Source organism: Triticum aestivum, chromosome 1B, assembly GCF_018294505.1.
Source record: "Triticum aestivum cultivar Chinese Spring chromosome 1B, IWGSC CS RefSeq v2.1, whole genome shotgun sequence".
NCBI lineage: Eukaryota > Viridiplantae > Streptophyta > Magnoliopsida > Poales > Poaceae > Triticum > Triticum aestivum.
The window spans coordinates 50,078,905-50,097,696 of record NC_057795.1 but is presented as its reverse complement, the minus strand read 5'-3'; the positions used below and the strand labels follow the sequence as shown (position 1 = coordinate 50,097,696).

The window sequence follows — 18,792 nt, the reverse complement described above, 5'->3', positions numbered from 1 at the left end:
TTGTAATTTGGTCATGACGTAATCAGTTTGCTCAAGACCGACTATTTCATCATTCCTCGCGTCTATTCTTTGATAGTCATTTGCTGAATACCAGCCATGCATAGACTATTCAGCACTTCCACTCTCTTTCCTCATTTCTTCTGATGGCCGCATGTGCGCACGTCAATATTTATGAAGGTTTTTCCGCGCAAAAATATCTAGTGCAATGGACTGCAGATAAACATTTGAGCAAACAAGACACTATTGCAGAAGGAGCAATTTATTACACCCACCAGTCAATGTTTTCTCTCTATGCTCCGCGTGTTATTTATACACCTTCCTCTTTGTCCCATACACCAATTGTCTGAAGCCATGCAAGAAAAACAATTTATATACGACTATGAAATGAGTGTTCTATCCATGCTTCAAGCTCAACACCTTGCTCCTACATATATACCAACTATTAGCAAAACCAACAAGCAAAGTAAAAACGGAACGGTGGTGAGCTCGAGAATAGGAGACATCAAAAATGAAAAGTCTCACATGCGCAGTATGGCAAGGTTCGACATGGATAGACTTCGCTGTCCACAACCGGTCCCTAGTCAAAGAATGTGTCTAGGTGGCTGACATGTGTGACTGCGCAGTGAGACAACGGCCAGAAGCCAGGGCTGCGGCGGCCGGTGGCTACTATCTACCTCTCTCGCTGGGGGTGTGAATGGCGGCTGGTGTGCTTCTCAGTCGTGTAGTGCGACGACCTGGAGTTCAGGCTGGGCTAGTTGTAACTCTTTATTTTGCTCCAACCACTCGGTTCTTCACGGCCCAGTCAGCCTTGCCATAGCACCGTCAGTGTTTGCCATACCAGCGCGCAGTGGTGGCATTGTTTTAGGTTTTCTTGTTTGCCATACAGGGAGTAATGGTGGCATATGGTTTTCTTGTCAAAGCTGTGGTTGATAGTTTTGAGAGGGGAGAAGCCAACAGCCGTGGTGTTTCTACAAAATCTGATATGGGTGAGGATGGCGCTGGACAAGGCAGTTATGGGAGTAATCGACTTCATTAGCAGGAAATGCTTTTGTGATCTTTGAACGCTCAACACTACCACAATGTTGTTCTGGGTTCCACAAATTGGGGAAGCCTAAATTAATTGTTTGATGTATGATGTTTCCTGGGGGTTTACGGTCACAATTTTACATTCTCGTAAGCGCCTATGTAAAAAAAATCTTACCTATTACTTGGAGCCATTGTATGGCAATTTGTAAAATTTACAAAACTGTGCAACATAGTGAAGTCCAGCTTAATATGTGTTGTATTGTTATACTGAAATTATATCATGGGCGTGGCATTGGAACTCCTATGGATTCAGCACAGGGAAAACATCTCTATAGTTCATGGATGCGCCTTGGCAGCTCCGTCACATGCTAGGAAGCTTTCCAAATGCAGCGGGCAATGAATACTTTCCAAATGCAATTAGTAGTAAGGTACTCATTTTTGGGTGAAGCTGTACTATATGTGTGATGAATCAGTTAACTGCAATAAATCTACTCTCCTATTACTTTTTCGACAAATTCTGAATTTTGTTGACTCGAAATAAAGCATCAAGCCGATACAAACACAAGTACAATGAGCACACACCCATCCATTGTATAGCTATGATGCGCATAACCAACACCAAATAACACATACAAATAAACAAGACAATAAATAGCAAAGTCATGTAATACCAAAAAGAAAAGAAAAATACCCGAACTGACCAGCGATTGAAAAACTACAACAACGATCATATCCACACCAATCATCTCTTGATATCACAAGGACGACGAGGTTTCTTCAACATCATTGCCTTCATCAAGGCAGCAACGCTCAAGTGTCACCATAATCGGATCCAACCACCAAAGGCTAGAATCAAGGTGTTTACCCTGAATAACAGGTTCGGGCATATCCGGGCAATGCCTTCAACAGGGTAACGGCACAAAAATAACGCCATTGTCAGGTATAACCAACTCGGGTTAGCCCTAAGTTTTCACTCCGAAGCTCGAGACCATGTACTGGAGAAGCACCAACAAATCGAAGGCAATCTTGTGATGTCGCCAGCACTTCTTCACGATCCTAGCTGCTACACGTGTTGGGATAGATATCCAATCGCCGCCGTTGCACAATCATACCCTTTGTGTACAGTTGTTGTCATAAATTGTATCTCATCGCCGAAGGCAAACTGGCCGGAGTGAGAGGCGTCAAAACTCACAAAGGAGCCCTCTAGATACATCCCACAATGACACTAATGCGAGCAACCTGAAGCAACCACGGATCTGAAGAGTCGAATTCTCACGAGGATTATTCAGTGCCCACCACAATCTGTAGGAAGGCTGCCGCCCCTGGCCAGAGTGGCTATCACACAAAATGGCACTGCGACGGAGCACAACACCGTCATGCATCAGCTGAACCAGGAGGGAGGGCTACCGTGTGGGGCCAAACCGGCGTAGCCCACCACCTCCACTGCTCAAGCGCCAAAAGCCTTAACCCCCAGCCATCACAACCGCGCTACCATGGAGCGAGCCAGATCGGGCTTGCAGTCGCGCAACCGATGAACGCTAACCGGCCAAAATCAGCTAGATCCAGCAAGTCGGTGGAGGAACTCATGGGCGAGACGAAGTCAAACATGCCAAATATCGCTAGAGAGTGGTCGCTCCCCACCGGTGATGCCATCACATTACCCGTCGACTGTTGTGCCGCGCAACAGAGGCAGGAGCTACAAGCCGTGAAAAACGTTTACCCGTCGCAGAGGTCGGGCGTTTCGAGGCCAAACGTTTTCTCTTCTTCTTCTTTTCCTCAACTCAACACCTACAATCTCTCTTTCTCTCTCTCAAAACTCTTGACACCTACAATGCTCTGTGATGTATATAAAAAGAAAATAAAAGAATATAAGGCCAATGCTCTGCGCCGGTCGACCGAGCGGCGGCAGCCTTTGGGCCGGTCCATCGTGGGCCGTTAGATTGGCATCCCTACCCCTCGATCGGCCACCTTCTCTCATGCGTCTTCTGTGCCCGAGCTCCCTTCCCTGGGCGCCCAAGACTTCCCGTCGCAGCATCTTCTCTGGGCGTAGCCGTCCGCCCCTGCCGCAAATGGCTTCGCCACCATGGTCGGCCACCCCTGCCGCAAACGGCTTCGACACCATGGCTGGCCGCCGGTTGCAGCTCGATCCACGTCTTTCGTGCATGGACGGTCACCCTCGCTGCCACACACCCTTGCCGATTTTCTCAACGCCGGTTGCAGCAGCGCAGCGATAGCTAGAAAGAGAAGGAATGGCCAAGACTGTCTCTATAGTGGAAAGGATGGGGGTCAACCAATGGGAGCCACGTGCAACCGGCGTTGGCTTCCGCAGGCCGTCCGGAGGGGCATACTTCCTTCGTCCCATAATGTAAGACTTTTTTTTAACACTAATGTAGTATCAAAAACATATTCATTATGAGACGGAGGGAGTATATATTTCCCAAAAGAGAAAAATGGCACTTCTTTTCTCCGTCCACACACAGAGATGAACGGACGGACTACGTACGGCGTTGGCGGCAGGAGCAACCCAGCATGCAAGTCGTGCGCTCTCGCCTATAGAGGCTAGCGCGGCCGTCTCCGTATGCTCCAGCACCATCGTCGAACGAGATCGTGTCTTCATCTGCATGCATGCCTGCAGCCGACCCTTCATGAAAGAAAGGTCGGTTTCAAATTTACGTACGTCATGCATGCATGCATGATTTCCACCCACGAGCGAGCAAGAAAAGAAAAACCATTAGTACTCCGGGTTGCAATGCTCCGGACAGACGGATTTAAATTTTAAATCCAGTGATATATGCACGAGTCATGCTGTGGCTACCTACCTTGGAGTTGGACCGCAGCCGACGCCCCCAAACTGTGGCCGTGCTAGCTCCTCTTCTAGCGGCGTCGACGCCCGGAACGTAAGGGAGCCCCCCGGCTCGCTCCATTCCTCCAGTAATTGCATGCTGCATGCGATTCCTTTCCCAGCTCCTGACATGCATGTACGTGGGCGCCGAGAGAGAGCCTCCCCTCCCGCACCGCCGTCCTTATGTGTCGAGCGACTCGGTCGAGTCTGTCGTCGTCTGACCCTTCTCCGGTGGTGCATGCGCGGGGGAGAAGCGGTTGGCGACGAGGGGCATGGGGGAGACGCCGGGCAAGACGATCGTTCCTCCTGCAAAAGAGGGCCACGAGCATGGGCGAAAGTCAGTCCACCAGGGTTGATGGAGAGGACGGCGATGCAATGGCCGAACTCGCCGTTCAGCCCGTTGAGGAAGGTCGTGAGCATGTCCTGGTCCGTGACCGGAGTGCCCACGTCGCGAAGAGTGTCGGAGATGCACTTGAGGCGGCTCGCGAAGGCGGTGATGGAGAGGTCGCCTTGGACGAGATTGTGGAAGTCACACTTGGCAAACATGGACCGTTGAAGACGGTTGTCGCGGAAGAGGTCGGTGATGACGGTCCAAGCGCTGGCGGCGGTGTCGGAGGGCTGGATGCATGATGATCTCGAGGATATCTTTGGAGACTGTGGTGTAGAGCCAAGATACGATGCATTGGTCTATTTGGGTCCACTCGACATCGCCGAGAGCCATGAGGGCATCAACGGAGCCATCGATATGATCAAGAAGACCTAGCTTCCGGAAGGTGAGATTGAAGAAAGTCTGCCAGATGCAAAAGTTAGACTCGTCGAAGTCGAGGATGACAGTGACGTGGTTGCGGATGTTGATGAGCTGGATGGCGGTGGCGCTAGGGGCAGCGGGGTTGGCGGAGCTAGCGGCGAAGGGCTTGGACCCGGAGGAGGCGAGGAAGGAGTTGGGGGTGGAGGCGAACTCGCCGAAGTCCATGGCAGCAGCAGCAGCGTGGAGGATGTGGCGGCTGTAGCTAGGTTTCGGCGGCTAGGGTGCAGCAGAAGCAAGGCAAGGAACTAGAAAATTGATACCATGTAGACTAGATGGATTTTGAGAATATGATTCACATGTATTGCAGCCCCATAGGACGCATATATATAGAGGTACAAAAGCAATCCTATACTTGTACTCCAAGATCTAATCCTAGTTAAAAGGAAAGGATAGATGTGGAGATAGAGATAGGAAGGTAAAGAGTACATCACGTATATGTGCTAATACATACTAACTTATTCTTACATTGAATCCCAACACACCGTCTCCGCTATGCACGCCACCACATGCGCTGCCCCGCCCCGGGCTAAATGACGGCAGTCGGTCGACGATGATAATAGGGATAAGCATATCGTTGCCATGAGTTGAGCCACGCAAGGTGGTCCGCCGCCGCATGCAGACGAGCTAGACCAAGAGCTCTCTTCTCTTGCCATTGGTTAGCACATGCTACCGGCGAGAGAGAGGAACCAGAGCGCAAAGACCAAAAGAATCAAAGAAACATGACCCCTCTCCCTCCCCCGCTCAAATAATGCACTAAGAACATAACAATACCTTCCCCGACTCCACGCCGTGGCTACGGCCCAACCCCACCACACAAACTATAGCACAGCCGCATTTGCAGGGCAGGCAAGGCAGTGGCGGAGCTTGGTGGGGGCCAACCTGGGCCAAGCCCCCCCCCCCCCCCCCCCCCAAGCTCATATGAATTTTTTTTGTATATACCTTAGTATTAGGCCTATTTATCCACCAAAAATCATTCAAAAGAAATTATGTTTGCCCCCCCCCCCCCCAACCCATCCCCCCCCCCCCCCCATGATTTCAGCTCAAGCTCCGCCACTGAGGCAAGGTCGTCCTACCCACCTCCGCTCCAGTGACCACACTCGGTCGGCGTTGTTGAAGAGAGGATAGGATATCGACCGGAATGCACATGCAGTACTCATCGACCATCTCGCTTCACCGCATCCCAAGAAACTTTGTCTAGTTGCACGGTGTGGTGTGGGCGTGAGTGAAGGACGGCGAACGCATGGCCGTACTACTGTAATATGGCACACAACCACTCCCATGGCAGCCTCTCTCCATGGGGGAATAATCAGACCCAAAACCTCTAGATTGTTTAAGTCATGTGCTACGAGTGTTTATTTGCTCTTGGAATTTCTAATATATATGATGTGTTCTGAACTATAACAAATATTATCAAATGTGGACGGTGTGAGAAAAATATATAATCATATAAGATTTTAAAATTTATTTTAGTCTGTCATAGCGTTTGCACGATAGGAATTACCATGTATATCATAGACACGGAAGAAATAGTGTTTGATAAGTTCTCCCTCCGTAAATAGTGATCTAAACGCTCTTATATTTGCTTAGCATTTTTCAACATTACCCCCTAGTCGCCATATTTTAGGGCAAGTCGTTATTTTATGTGATGAGATGGTTAATGACTATTGTTTTTCACGTGCATTCTCGTTGTGAAGTTTAGTTATGGTATAAGTCGTTGTTTTATGTGATGAGATGGTTAATGTCTATTGTTTTTCACATGCATTCTCGTTGTGAAGTTTAGTTATGGTATCATTGTCATCTTGTTATGTTTATTACTCCCTCCGGATGGGATATAAGTCTAATTCGGAAACTTAGATTGTCAATCTAACTAGTGAAACATGTACAGTATGCCACAAAAAAATATGTTTATAAACTTCATACAAAACTAAAAGAAAAAAATAGGACATATAACACAGTTTTTGTTAATCAAATCGAAGACCTAAAAATCCATGTCAGACTTATATTCTTATCCAGAGGGAGTAATTATTTTTCCATACAGAGGGAGAGCATATTGGACGACACGAAACCATTCACTTAGTTTGGCAAATTGGGTTGCTAACAACAACGAGAAAAAGAGGATGGAAACCCGAAGCTATGACGCACAACTAAATGAGAAAGTGAGTTGTTAGTAGAAATGAGAATGAGCTGAAGTTGTGCAAAGTGAGGCCTACCAAGCAAAAGACAGGCTTGTGGAAGCGAAACAATAGGGAACACTTGTCACATAACGGGCAAATGAGATGGTACAAATCAACTTTTTTAATGACTATCCATGGTATTAAAAAAGTCATTTTATGCTAGGAAATACCAAATTTATAATATTACATGTGACATTCCCTCTGTGAACACTATCCTATTACCATTCTCATCCTCGTATGATTACTCACGGTCCTCACACGGATTTCTGCGATATTTAATTATCATATTTATCATGGCTATAATACATAATGACAATATGTTATATGGAAGTCGTATATCACTTTAAAAACACATGGAACTTTCTAGTTCCTGTGAAAAACAGTTGGAGATCATTCAATTAAATCGTTATTTTATGTGTTATGGGGTCTTTTCATGCTTCAGATGGAGATTTTGGAAATATAAAAAGATATGTGATAATGAATCTTTCTCAGCCATAATTGAATAGCAGCAGGTGATGATCTCTATCTCCACAAGCATGCCTCTCTCACATCATGACAGTGTCTGCACGCGCGCCGAGAAAGGTCGTCCTACAGGCAGCGTCGTGGTCAACTCATGGCCTCGTCCCGCCGCCGAGTCTACCTCCAGTATGTCATCGGCGGTGTTGCAACCATTGCTCCACTCCAAATGGCATTGTCGCCGGCGGTAGTGGGATCGGGCCAGAGTTGAAGCTTGCGAGAAGGACACGACTGCTTTTTAGTTTTGTCTAATGGAGTCCTTTCGGCAAAGTGTTTGGACTGGGATGTAACTTTTTACTTTTTTGATGGGTCTGTTTGTAATATGTACTTGCATCCTTATCGAATATGAGTCTGGGTCCTTTGGGACCCTTCTTCTGAAAAAATGATAGATGAATTGAACACATACTATCGCATATGATATGAGGATGTTCTTGTGATTCAGATGGAAATTTTGGAAATAAAATAGAACATGTGATAATGAATCTTTGTCTCGGACTTAATCAAATAGCTTTATAAAATCCATGAGTCTCAGATTGGTTTTAACTCCCGCTCATGCTTTAGACATTTATTGCTTGCTGAACGCACAACCTCCATCGCTCGCAGCAGATGTCGCGGGTACTGGGCATGGACTTGTAGATCGCCCATCGCTCATCTAGGAAACACAGATCCTCCGCAACCATGGCCACGACGGCATCATCGTTCGCCTGCTCGCCGACGATTTTCCTCTCTGTGATCCGGTGATCGTAGAGGAGCCAGATGTTGTAGCATCGGTCCTGCTGTGCCCGCCGGATCGCCGACACAGGCGACACTGACTGCTCTTCTACCATGACGGTGTTGCACTACGCCTATGTGGGCGGGGGCACCAGCTCCTCGTCTAATGCCTCCTCCTTCGCCTTGTCGTGTCCTCGCCCACCTCCATGGAGCTCCTCAAGGTCTGACCCCGGTCTCATCTATCTTATCTTTCTAGGTAGGTTGAGCGGCCGGTCAAAGTGACCGAGACGACGCCAACAACCTAAGCAAGCTCGAGGCCTGCCCCTTCTGGAAATTCGCGGGATCCGCCATGGCTGTCCTGTCAGTTTCTTCTTCAACCTGGAGCTCCATCCCCACACTCACCTTCCGACCCGGACGCCATGGAAGGTCCTCACCCATCTTCTATCTCTCCCTTCAGTTGCAAAAGGGACGCGGCATTTGTTGCAGCAGGATAAGAAATTACGTCCTGCATTTCCTAGTCAGTCTCCTAGGCTTGTTCCTGTATAGTACAGTGCCAACACTTTTTTTTTGAACACTTCGTTTGCAAGATGCATATATGCTCGTGTGCCACTCCATACAAAGTTTCTCCTATATATGCCGATTGTTTGGATCTTACAGGAATTTTCCTAATGATACTTTTGTACTCTGTTTTACAGGAAGATTAATTTCTCTGTTGTGCAGTTTCCTCACGCACACATCTTTATGGAGCACTGCTCCATGGAGCTCGTCAAGGTCTGACCCCGTCTCATCTCTTTAGATAGAGCGGCCAGCCAGCAACCTATGTAAACTCGAGGTTTGCTCCTTCTGCACATTCGCAGGATCCGCCATGGGCGTCAGCTTCTTCTTCAACCTGTAGCTCCATCCCCATGGTCACTGTCCACGCGGCTGCTCCGACCCCGACGCCATGGAAGGTCCCCTCCCGTCCCATCTCCTCTCTCTGTTCAGTTCCCCAAGGTGACATCATTTGTGGTAGCAAGTTGCAGCAGGAGAAGAAACCAAGTCCTGCATTTCCTAACTAAGATTATTTGAATAGTTTGTTTGCAAGATGCATGCTCGCGTGCCACTCCTTACATAATATTGTCACCAAAATCCCCAGCAACAATAAGTCTAATCGGGATTTGGGGGTGACTCACTTGGTTTGGGACAGATTAGTGGTTAAACACGGTCCAGTTTTTAGAGCTCTTGGGGTAGGTAAACTGGCTGATTCGTGTAACCCCAGCGGGTTATGTTGACTTATTCCTAAGGCCCACTTTAATTCATGATAGTTTCGGAGGATTCAAATATACTTAGGAAGTTTTTCCTGTGCCGACTGTTTGAATCTTACAGGAATTTTCCTAATGATACTTCTGAACCATGTTTCACAGCAACGTTTGCATCCATCAAACTTGGTAAAAATCATTTGCTTTTCCTGCGAAGCAATCAAACAAACCAAATCATGTACAACTCGGATGCGTTTTTTCTGTTCATGCGTTTTGAAAATCCTGAGAATCAGGATCCCCTAAGAAAAATGATGCACCCTCTGTTCCTAAATATAAGATATTTTGCCAGTTCAATTTAAACTGCCAAAATGTCTTAGATTTAGGAACAGGGGTAGTATATTGCAATCCTTCTGTCTGACAAAAAAAATTCAGGTGTAAACCAAATATATTGACCAAACCTGTCAACAAGAGAGCAAAATAAATACCAACCGCATTGGGCGTGCTCGCTAATCAGAGCAAAGTTATGGACACATGAGGATTTGTGGCATCAGGGTAAGAAACTATTGAACATGATGTAGTAATGCATATGCTTCTGAATTTCAAAAGGAAAAAAACCCGTACTGTTTGGACGTGAACCTTCTGTATCCTATAGATTGTATTTATTTGAAACATCCGTGTTTCTGACTCATCATTTTATTTTTCACTTGATAGGTTCTTATTTTATTGTACAAGTTTGAGTTGGTGGATGAGACACTCTTTCTTACCGTGACCATGGTAGGCATATTTTGGGAAAAACAAGTGATGCCAAGCAAGAAGTTGCAGTTAGTTGTAGTGACGGCTATGCTTTTTGCATGCAAATATCTGGAAGTCTCAGTTCCACTTGTTGAAGATTCAGTGCTTAGTTATGACCATGCTTATACGGAAGGACAAACTCTGGAAATGGTAATATCCATTCAAAACTGTATGCACATCATGCTCAATGGTTCTAGTTATATACTTACCACATCAGTACACCATGACACGCGTTTGCTTTTCCAAATCATTGTCGATGTCAAACCAACAACAGATGTAAGAATGTAAACTAGTCACAATCCTTTCTAGTTACCTCACCAGTACAGCATGATCGTTAATATTCTGAATGTTCTCTTCAGCTTGTATTGTTTTTGACAGTGGTCTATTGGCTATTATTTCATCGGTACTAATACGGTATACGGGTGAATCTTCTGTTGGAGAAGGAAAAATCATTCCTAAATATTACCACCATCAATGTTTAAACCTTCCTTTTGCCCCAAACTCCCAAGCCCTGCGCACCACATCATGGCTATCTTGCATGCCTTCTAAGCAACCAGTTTCATTCCATCATATTCCATCATTATTAAGTAGCGAGTGCCAGGAAAGACAAACATCACCGCTACTAATGTTTTGACTTTGTGACTTATCGTGGTTGTCATTATAATGGAGGAAGGTAACTTGGCCGCAAGGAAAGCTTTGGTTTGTTTTGCCGATGGCAGTAATGGGGCAGGTGTCGTTGATGCTGACTTGCAGAGCGGTTTGTCTGTCTAGTTGGGTGATGGCCCGACTCAATTACATTAAGATCATGTCCTCCTCCTTAGATTCAGGAATTATTCATGAACATATATATTATTCAGATCATGTCCGCCTCCTTACAGCTATATTTGATACTGCAGGCTGAGACCGAGTACGAGGATAATGTGGAGGATGCCCCCCTCATGGATATCGACAGCGCCTACTCAGGGAATCTCCTGGCCGCAACTGAGCACGTCAAAGAGATTTACAAGTTCTACAGAGAAAATGAGGTGATCTTTGTCCATTATTGTCTCATAATGTCTATCCTCATTTTGTGAAAAAAATGCCAGATTTTCTGTGAAATGCGAAGGTACCTTACTGTCATTATGATTGAATGAATAAAGGTAGGCCCATGCAAAGAAAATAAATGAATTTGACCAGGATCGTGTAATCAGTACCTTATACCAATATGGTTTTATGCACGAAATTAGCTATGCGGGTGCTCTGATTATACACTCAAGAATACATGAACAAAAAGATGAGAGCTATTCTGATAGATTGGCTCATTGAGGTAGCACGGAATGCCCTGAACCTTCTGTATCCTATAGATTGTACTTATTTAAAACAATTGTGTTTGGGACTCAACATATTTTTCTTGTCACTTGATTGGTTCATTTTTCATTGTAGAAGTTTGAGTTGATGGATGAGACACTCTTTCTTACCTTGAACATAATACACAAATTCGTGGGAAAACAAGTGGTGCCAAGCAAGAAGCTGCAGTTAGTTGTAGTGACCGCTATGCTCCTTGCTTGCAAATATGAGGAAGTCTCAGATACACTTGTTGAAGTTCTAGTGCTAATTTATGACCATGCTTGCATGAAAAGAAAACTTCTGGAAATGGTAATATCATTGAAAACTGTATGCATATCATGCCCAATGGTTCTAGTTACCTCGAGGTATGACCCCCATCTCATCTCTGTAGGTAGAGCGGACGGCCAGCGACCAGGACGACGCTCACAACCCAAGTAAGCTCGAGGTCTGCCCGTATCTCCACATTCGTGGGATCCGCCATTGGTGTCAGCTTCTTCTTGAACCTGGAGCTCCATCCAGACAGTCACCTCGGCTGCTCCAACCCCTACGCCATGGAAGGTCACCTCCCATCTCTCGCCCATCTCCTCTCTCTGTTCGGTTGCAAAAGGGACACCATTTGTGTTAGCAAGTTAGTATCATCAGGAGAAGAAATCACATCCTTGTCTCCTAGGCTTGTTACTGTAAAGTGGCAACACATTTTTTGTTGTTTGCAAGATGCATGCTACTGTGCCATTTCCATATATAATGTTACCAAAAGCCCCAGCAACAATAAGTCTAATCGGGATTTGCGGGTGACTCACATGGTTTGGGAGAGATCAGTGGTTAAATGCGGCCCAGTTTTAGAGCTCTCAGGGTAAACAGGCTGATTCGTGTAACCCCAGAGGGTTATGTTGACTTATTCCTAAGGCCCACTTTAATTCAAAGTATTTCCATGAGATTTTTTGAGGATTTAAATCCTTAGAAAGTTTTTCCTGTGCGTATTGTTTGGATCTTATAGGAACGTTTCCTAAGGATACTTTTGTACTATGTTTCACAGGAACATTTGCATCCATCAAACTTGGTAAAAATCATTTGCTTTCCCTGTGAAGCAATCAAACAAACCAAATCATGTAGAATACGGATGCGTTTTTTCTATTCATGCGTTTTGAAAATCCTGAGAATCAAGATCCCCTAAGAAAAATGATACACCCTCTGTTCCTAAATATATGATGTTCTGCCAGATCAATTTCAACTGACAAAATGTCTTATAGTTAGGCACAGAGGTAGTATATTGCAATCCTTCTGTCTGACTAACAAAAATTCAGATGCAAACCAAATATATTGACCAAACCTCTCAACGAGAGAGCAAAACAAATACCAACCGCATTAGGTGCGCTTGCTGAGTAGAGCATACCATAGCTATGGACACGTGAGGATTCGTGGCATCGGGTAAGTAACTATTGAACGAGATGTAGTAATGCATATGCTTCTGAATTTCAAAAGTAAAAGACATGTACTGTTTGGACATCAGACAATATGTACAGCAGATCAGCTACTTCAGCTAACCAAAAGGGGGCAACTATATACAGCTCGTCGCAACATGGATAATGTATCGCTGTGTCTAATTGGGCGCAGGCTTCATAAAACACAGCACCCCCGCCCAAATCTCCTAAAAAGGACAAAAATCCCTTGGGAAAACTGAAGCCTCTATACCGCTGATGGAAATTCTGGGCACTATCCGCATGCAAGCGATGTACTGTACTGAAGCTCGACTGACATTCAGGAAAAACAAAGGCTAGGATTCTGGGCACTACCTTGCTAGTTTGAGTAAACCACTCGTTAACAATTTACTCATAGGGAGCCGTGTACTTTTTTAGTCTACTGTCTTTGTTCTTTGTTGAGACTAACAGTTGGATGGATTCTTAGTGCAATCTTCTTGTCACTGTTTTATACATCTCGTATGTACACGTTTGACCAGAGCCTATACCTTGCAGGTGTTTTCACCGAGTTGACTCGAGAGATGCAAGTAAAAGGTGTACAGGTTAGCTTCAGGGGCTCATTGTTTTCCATGTCTTGAGTGTAACTTAGATATGAAATCTCTTATCATGGTTTTTTATATGTTGTCATTCAATGGTGTAAAATGCTTGGTTGAGCCATACATTTTACTTGAATCGAGTCTTCTGAGTAGGTTTGTCTGCTTGTTATAAATAAGTTTATTAGAACTTGATTGAATTGCAATGAGGAACTACCTTTACAGCTCCGCCATACTATATCTGTATGATAAGCAGAGTATACAATAGTCATGGGCCTATGGTGAACTCATGATGCTATATTAGTTGTGATGACATGGCTTAAACTTTCAAAACAAGATAAGAGAACTTCCAGAACAAAATATTCTGGGCCATTAAAAACGATTTGGGTATAATGTGAAGAGTGAAGACATGACAATCCTCACAATCATTGGGTTTTATATATGTGTGCATGCCACTATTAGATCAATGCGAAAGGAAGATGCCTTTACTGATGCTCGTCAAGGTCTGACCCCCGTCTCATCTCTGTAGGTAGAGCGGCCGGCCAATGACCAAGACGACGCCAATAACGGAAGTAAGCTCGAGGCCTGCCCCTTCTGCACATTCGTGGGACCCACCATGGGTGTCAGCTTCTTCCTCAACCTAGAGCTCCATCCCCACAGTCATGGTCCGCGCGGCTACTCTGACCCCGATGCCATGGAAGGTCCCCTCCCATCTCTCGCCCATCTCCTTTCTCTGTTCGGTTCCCCAAAGGGCCATCATTTGTGGTACCAAGTTACATCAGGAGAAGGAATCACGTCCTGCATTTCCTAGTCAGTCTTCCTGTACAGTGGCAACACATTTTTTGTTGTTTGCAAGATGCATGCTCCTGTGCCACTCCATGTATAATGTCACCAAAACGCCTAACAACAATAAGTCCAATCGGGAATTGTGGGTGACTCACATGGTTTGGGAGAGACCAGTGGTTAAATGCCAGTTTTGGAGCTCTCGGTGTAAACATGCTGATTCGTGAAATTCCAGAGGGTTAATTATGTTGACTTATTCCTAAGGGACTTTTTAATTCAATGTATTTCATGAGAGTTTTGGAGGATTTAAATCCTTAGAAAATTTCACTATGGCGATTGCTTGATTCTTATAGGATTTTTTTCTAAGGATACTTTTGTACTACGTTTCACAGGAACATTTGCATCCGTCAAACTTGGTAAAAATCATTTGCTTTCCCTGGGAAGCAATCGACCAAACCAAATCATGTAGAATTTGGATGAGTTATTTCTATTCATATTTTTTGAGAATCCTAAGAATCAAGATCCCCTAAGAAAAATGATCGACATCATTGTTCCTAATTATAAGACATTTTGCCAGTTTAATTTAAACTGCCAAAATATCTTAGATTTAGGACCAAAGGTACCCCCCTGTCCCAAAATGTAAGATCATTTTTAACACTACGATAGTGTCAAAAATGATCTTATATTTTGGGATGGAGGGAGTAGTACATTGCAAGCCTTCTGTCTGACATTTTTCTTTCAGATGCAAACCAGATATATCGGTCAAACCTCTCAACAAGAGAGCAAAACAAATACCAAGCATTTCTTATTTATAGTTACTATTTCAGACATCTTCTCGGTTTTTAATACTACAGTTGAATAGGCATATAGATTGAGATAAATAGCGACAACAGTGAAAACAGAGGCGGTTGGGTAGCAAAGTGCTCGTTAGCAGCAACCAAGAGATGGACTGACTAAGCTTGAATCCAAATTCAGTGTGACTTCATCATCTCCAGGGCACTGAATACTTGTTTTAGGGTACATGTGAACTCCCACTGATCACTTTGGTAGTAGAAAAAATAACTGACTATGCAAGCTAAGCTGGCTAGTTTTGCCCAAAACAACCTATTGCGCGAGATTCACGTGCTTGTCTTCCAGTGTCACGGGATGCTAAAATGGATATCCTTCTCTACATCTTACTGGAATATTGCCCTTTAATTTATGCAAATAGTTGACGAGTAGCATTTCTTATTTACCTGTTTCAGAAAATTCAGTTCAGGAGACATGTGCTCAGGTGGAAAATGGTAGTTCAGGCAACCTGCATAGCTGATAAGAACTCCATTAATTCTGTATGCATTGCCATGATGGTTGTTATCCATCTCCATGTGTTGTTTTCTCTCTAGTTAGCACCGTCCTTGTGTTTTCAGAAAAAAAACAAGGAAAAGAAATTGCTTTCTACTCCCTCCGTTCCTAAATATTTGTCTTTCTAGAGATTTCAAAAAGTGACTACATACGGGGCAAAATGAGTGAATCTACACTCCAAAAAATGTCTATATACATCCGTATGTGGTAGTCCATTTGAAAGCTTTAAAAAGACAAATATTTAGGAACGAAGGGAGTAGTACACACCACAGTTAGTTGGTTTGTCACCACCATACCTCTCATTTCACTAGTTCTGTAATATAGTAAGATCATGCGTTTTATTTCTTGATGAGCATCAATTTTAATTTTTATGAATCGTCCACAACATTTATGTTTCTGTCTCCTAACTAAGATTCTTTCAGTGTGAAGCACCTCCTCCCACCTGCATCTTCTTCCTTCCACGTCGTTGCCGGTGCCTCCATGGAGGAGCAGCAAAGGAGGCTTGGTCAATGCCTACTGGCGAGGCTTGCAAGCGACGTGCCTAGTGGATGGGTCCAGAACAAACCGCTGCAGATTCGCCGCCTCAACAAGGTCTCGCTCCTGCCTTGGGGTACACAAGCTGTGTCAGGAAGCTGTGGATCCCATATGACCATGGTGTGGACCCTGTAGCTTCCCCTGTCTGCAACAGCTTCTGGATCCAAGGTATTCATTCATCTCTCTGTTGTGCTCAAGCTTGAGAAAAGTTTCTTCTCTCAACATTCTTTAGGTTGATGTTAGTCTGATGATGGTTTTATTGTAAGGCACCAAAGCGGCTGTATGGACATCTTAAGTATGTGTGTTTATGAAAATTTGTAGAGGCTTGATAGCAATGTCAGTTTGCTTGCTACCATTTTGTGTGTTGCATTGTGTAGTCTGATTTTAGGATGAGCTTGCTAGTTATGTGATGTAAAAGAATACTTATACTTGGTCTTTTATTGTCTAACAACATGCCATGCTTGGTTCATTTATTACTCCTTATGGAAGCCCTTGCCATTCTTGTTGTATGGGCGCATCTTCTCTGGTTGATTTCACTGCTTTTACGCTTAATTATGCGTTATTTTCTCTCTTTTGCGCCTTCTCAATTCGTGTAGCTACTCCCTCCGGTCCTTTTTACTCTGCATATTAGGTTTGTCTGAAGTCAATCTCATCCAACTTTGACCAAGTTTATATAAAAAATTATTGACATTTACATAACAACACCAACATCATTAGTTTCATCTCGGAATATATTTTCATATTATATTTATTAGATATTATAGATGCTAATAATTTCTAATATAAATTTGGTCAAACTTAGCTAAGTTTGACTTTCGGCAAATCCAATGTGCAGAGTAAAAAGGACCGGAGGGAGTACTATTTTTGGTTTCTTTCTTGTCCTATAATTAGAGCTTATTATCTATGGAAGAACCATTTTGATTGCTGACTGCATTGTAAGATCCTTCCATGGATGCAGTCAATCTTTTGAAAAGCTCTGTTTCCTGTGACTCCTGCATTCCGGCAGTAATTTTTGTATTTGGAATTAAATTACTATGTTGTAGATACTTCATGCTATGGAAATCCCGCCTCTTTGTTTTATCAAAACTAAGTGGTTTTTTGAACTTTATTATGCATCATGTGATAAAACAAGCTTGCTGCCTTGGGGCTTTTCTTCTCGCCCTGCCTCTTTTGCATTGTAAAATCTAGTTTTCAAACGGCATTCCACGAGAGAGTAAGCTAACCAGGTCCATCTCATCTTGTAGATTGATCTGGTAGCTATGGTCGCAACGATAAAGCACTACGGCGCTAGTGAAGTGCCTTCGAGCAGTCTTATGTTGGTTTAACAAGGTACTCCTGACTAATGATCAGTAGCTAATCACTTGGTAATTGTTTGCTGAAACTCAATTTATCTATGCAATTTCCCTTTTTCGTAAGAGCTTGTTTTTTTTTTCAGCCGCATGTTTTGTCCACATGATTCTTGAATGAGAGAAAAGAATACACTGGTGCTGCATTGTGTTTCTAGTTTCTTGTGTTACCCGACTACTTGTGTTGTTATTATGACAATAGGAATTCAGAAACATATATTCCTGTAATCTTGATAACAAAAGGAGGAGCACAAATCCCAAATCTTTCTTGGCCCAATCTTGTTATTATTAGAGTCTTATAAGTTCATGTCCTTGATCTTGTTCTGCGGTCACACTGTCTGTGGTGGCAGTCCTTCGGCCACCATAGTCTTGTGGTGGCCGGTTTTATATTTGTTGCTTTTCACATCCAGGCCCTGTTTTAAAGTACACATTACTGTTTGTTTGTCATCGCAACACCTCTCATATCACTACTTGTCTAAATACAGTAAGACCATGCTTTTTTTCATGATAAGCTACAATATTAGTTTTTATGAAACTTGTTTTTGTCTCCTAACTAAGGTTCTTTCAGTGTGAAGCAACTCCTCCCACCTGCATCTTCTTCCACTACTAGGGAAAAGCCTAGCAGCAGCGCGGGTTTTAGGCCTATCAGTAGCGCGGGCAGGAGCGCTACTGATAAGGCGCTACAGCTAATGCTTAGCAATAGCGCGCCTGGATCCACGCTACTGCTAAATTGACTTAGTAGTAGCGCTTCCTCAGGACAGCGCTACTGGTAATTAGTAGTAGCGCTTCTCCTTTCCCGCGCTACTACTATTATTTAGTATTTTATTTCTTTTTTATTTCATGTTGTATTCATACACCTTTACACAAGTTTTCATACAACAGGAATTTAGAGATTGTTTTTACATCATAATGAGTTATTACATCACGGGGGACATCCACTTGAAACTAATCCACGGTTTTTTCACCCAATGATATAATAATATCATCATCATCATCATATCATTAACAACTTATCATCATAATACATCATTGTCATATAACACCTCCTCAAGATCATCGTTTTTATCAATGACATCACATAGCAAATTGGTCACTAGTCGTAATCACAAGTACTCCTCATTATCAACTCTAACACATTACCACATAATAAACATATTGTACCTCATAGGACCTATTACATTCGATTAAGACCTACTACATTTTCTAAGGTAGAATAGCAAAAAACAAGATAGCCCCTGACTCTCCATTATGGAGAATGCAGATTAGCCTGTCTTCAATTCTTGCCTTTCGCTGAATGTTACTTCTAAGAACCTCCTTGCGAATGTCCATACATTTCTTCCATTC

General features: G+C 43.9%; 1 protein-coding gene across 5 annotated transcripts; it reads left to right on the top strand.

Annotated features, from left to right (window-relative positions):
- The first annotated feature begins 8,326 nt into the window (after positions 1-8,326).
- Positions 8,327-18,040, top strand: LOC123106049 (uncharacterized). 5 transcript variants are annotated; one of them, XR_006451180.1, is made up of 12 exons: positions 8,327-8,503; positions 8,773-8,848; positions 8,935-9,027; positions 10,027-10,257; positions 11,004-11,132; positions 11,530-11,742; positions 11,825-11,991; positions 13,407-13,453; positions 13,974-14,145; positions 15,991-16,270; positions 17,347-17,431; positions 17,538-18,039. XR_006451180.1 is itself a non-coding variant. In XM_044528253.1 (9 exons), the coding sequence occupies exons 1-9, from the start codon at positions 8,427-8,429 to the stop codon at positions 13,991-13,993; spliced, it is 1,053 nt and encodes a 350-aa protein (XP_044384188.1). In that variant the 5' UTR covers positions 8,327-8,426; the 3' UTR covers positions 13,994-15,984. The 5 variants fall into 5 exon arrangements, 1 of the variants encoding a protein (XP_044384188.1); XR_006451182.1 differs by having other exon boundaries at positions 8,361-8,594; XR_006451184.1 differs by lacking the exon at positions 10,027-10,257 and having other exon boundaries at positions 17,538-18,040.
- The last annotated feature ends 752 nt before the right edge of the window (positions 18,041-18,792 follow it).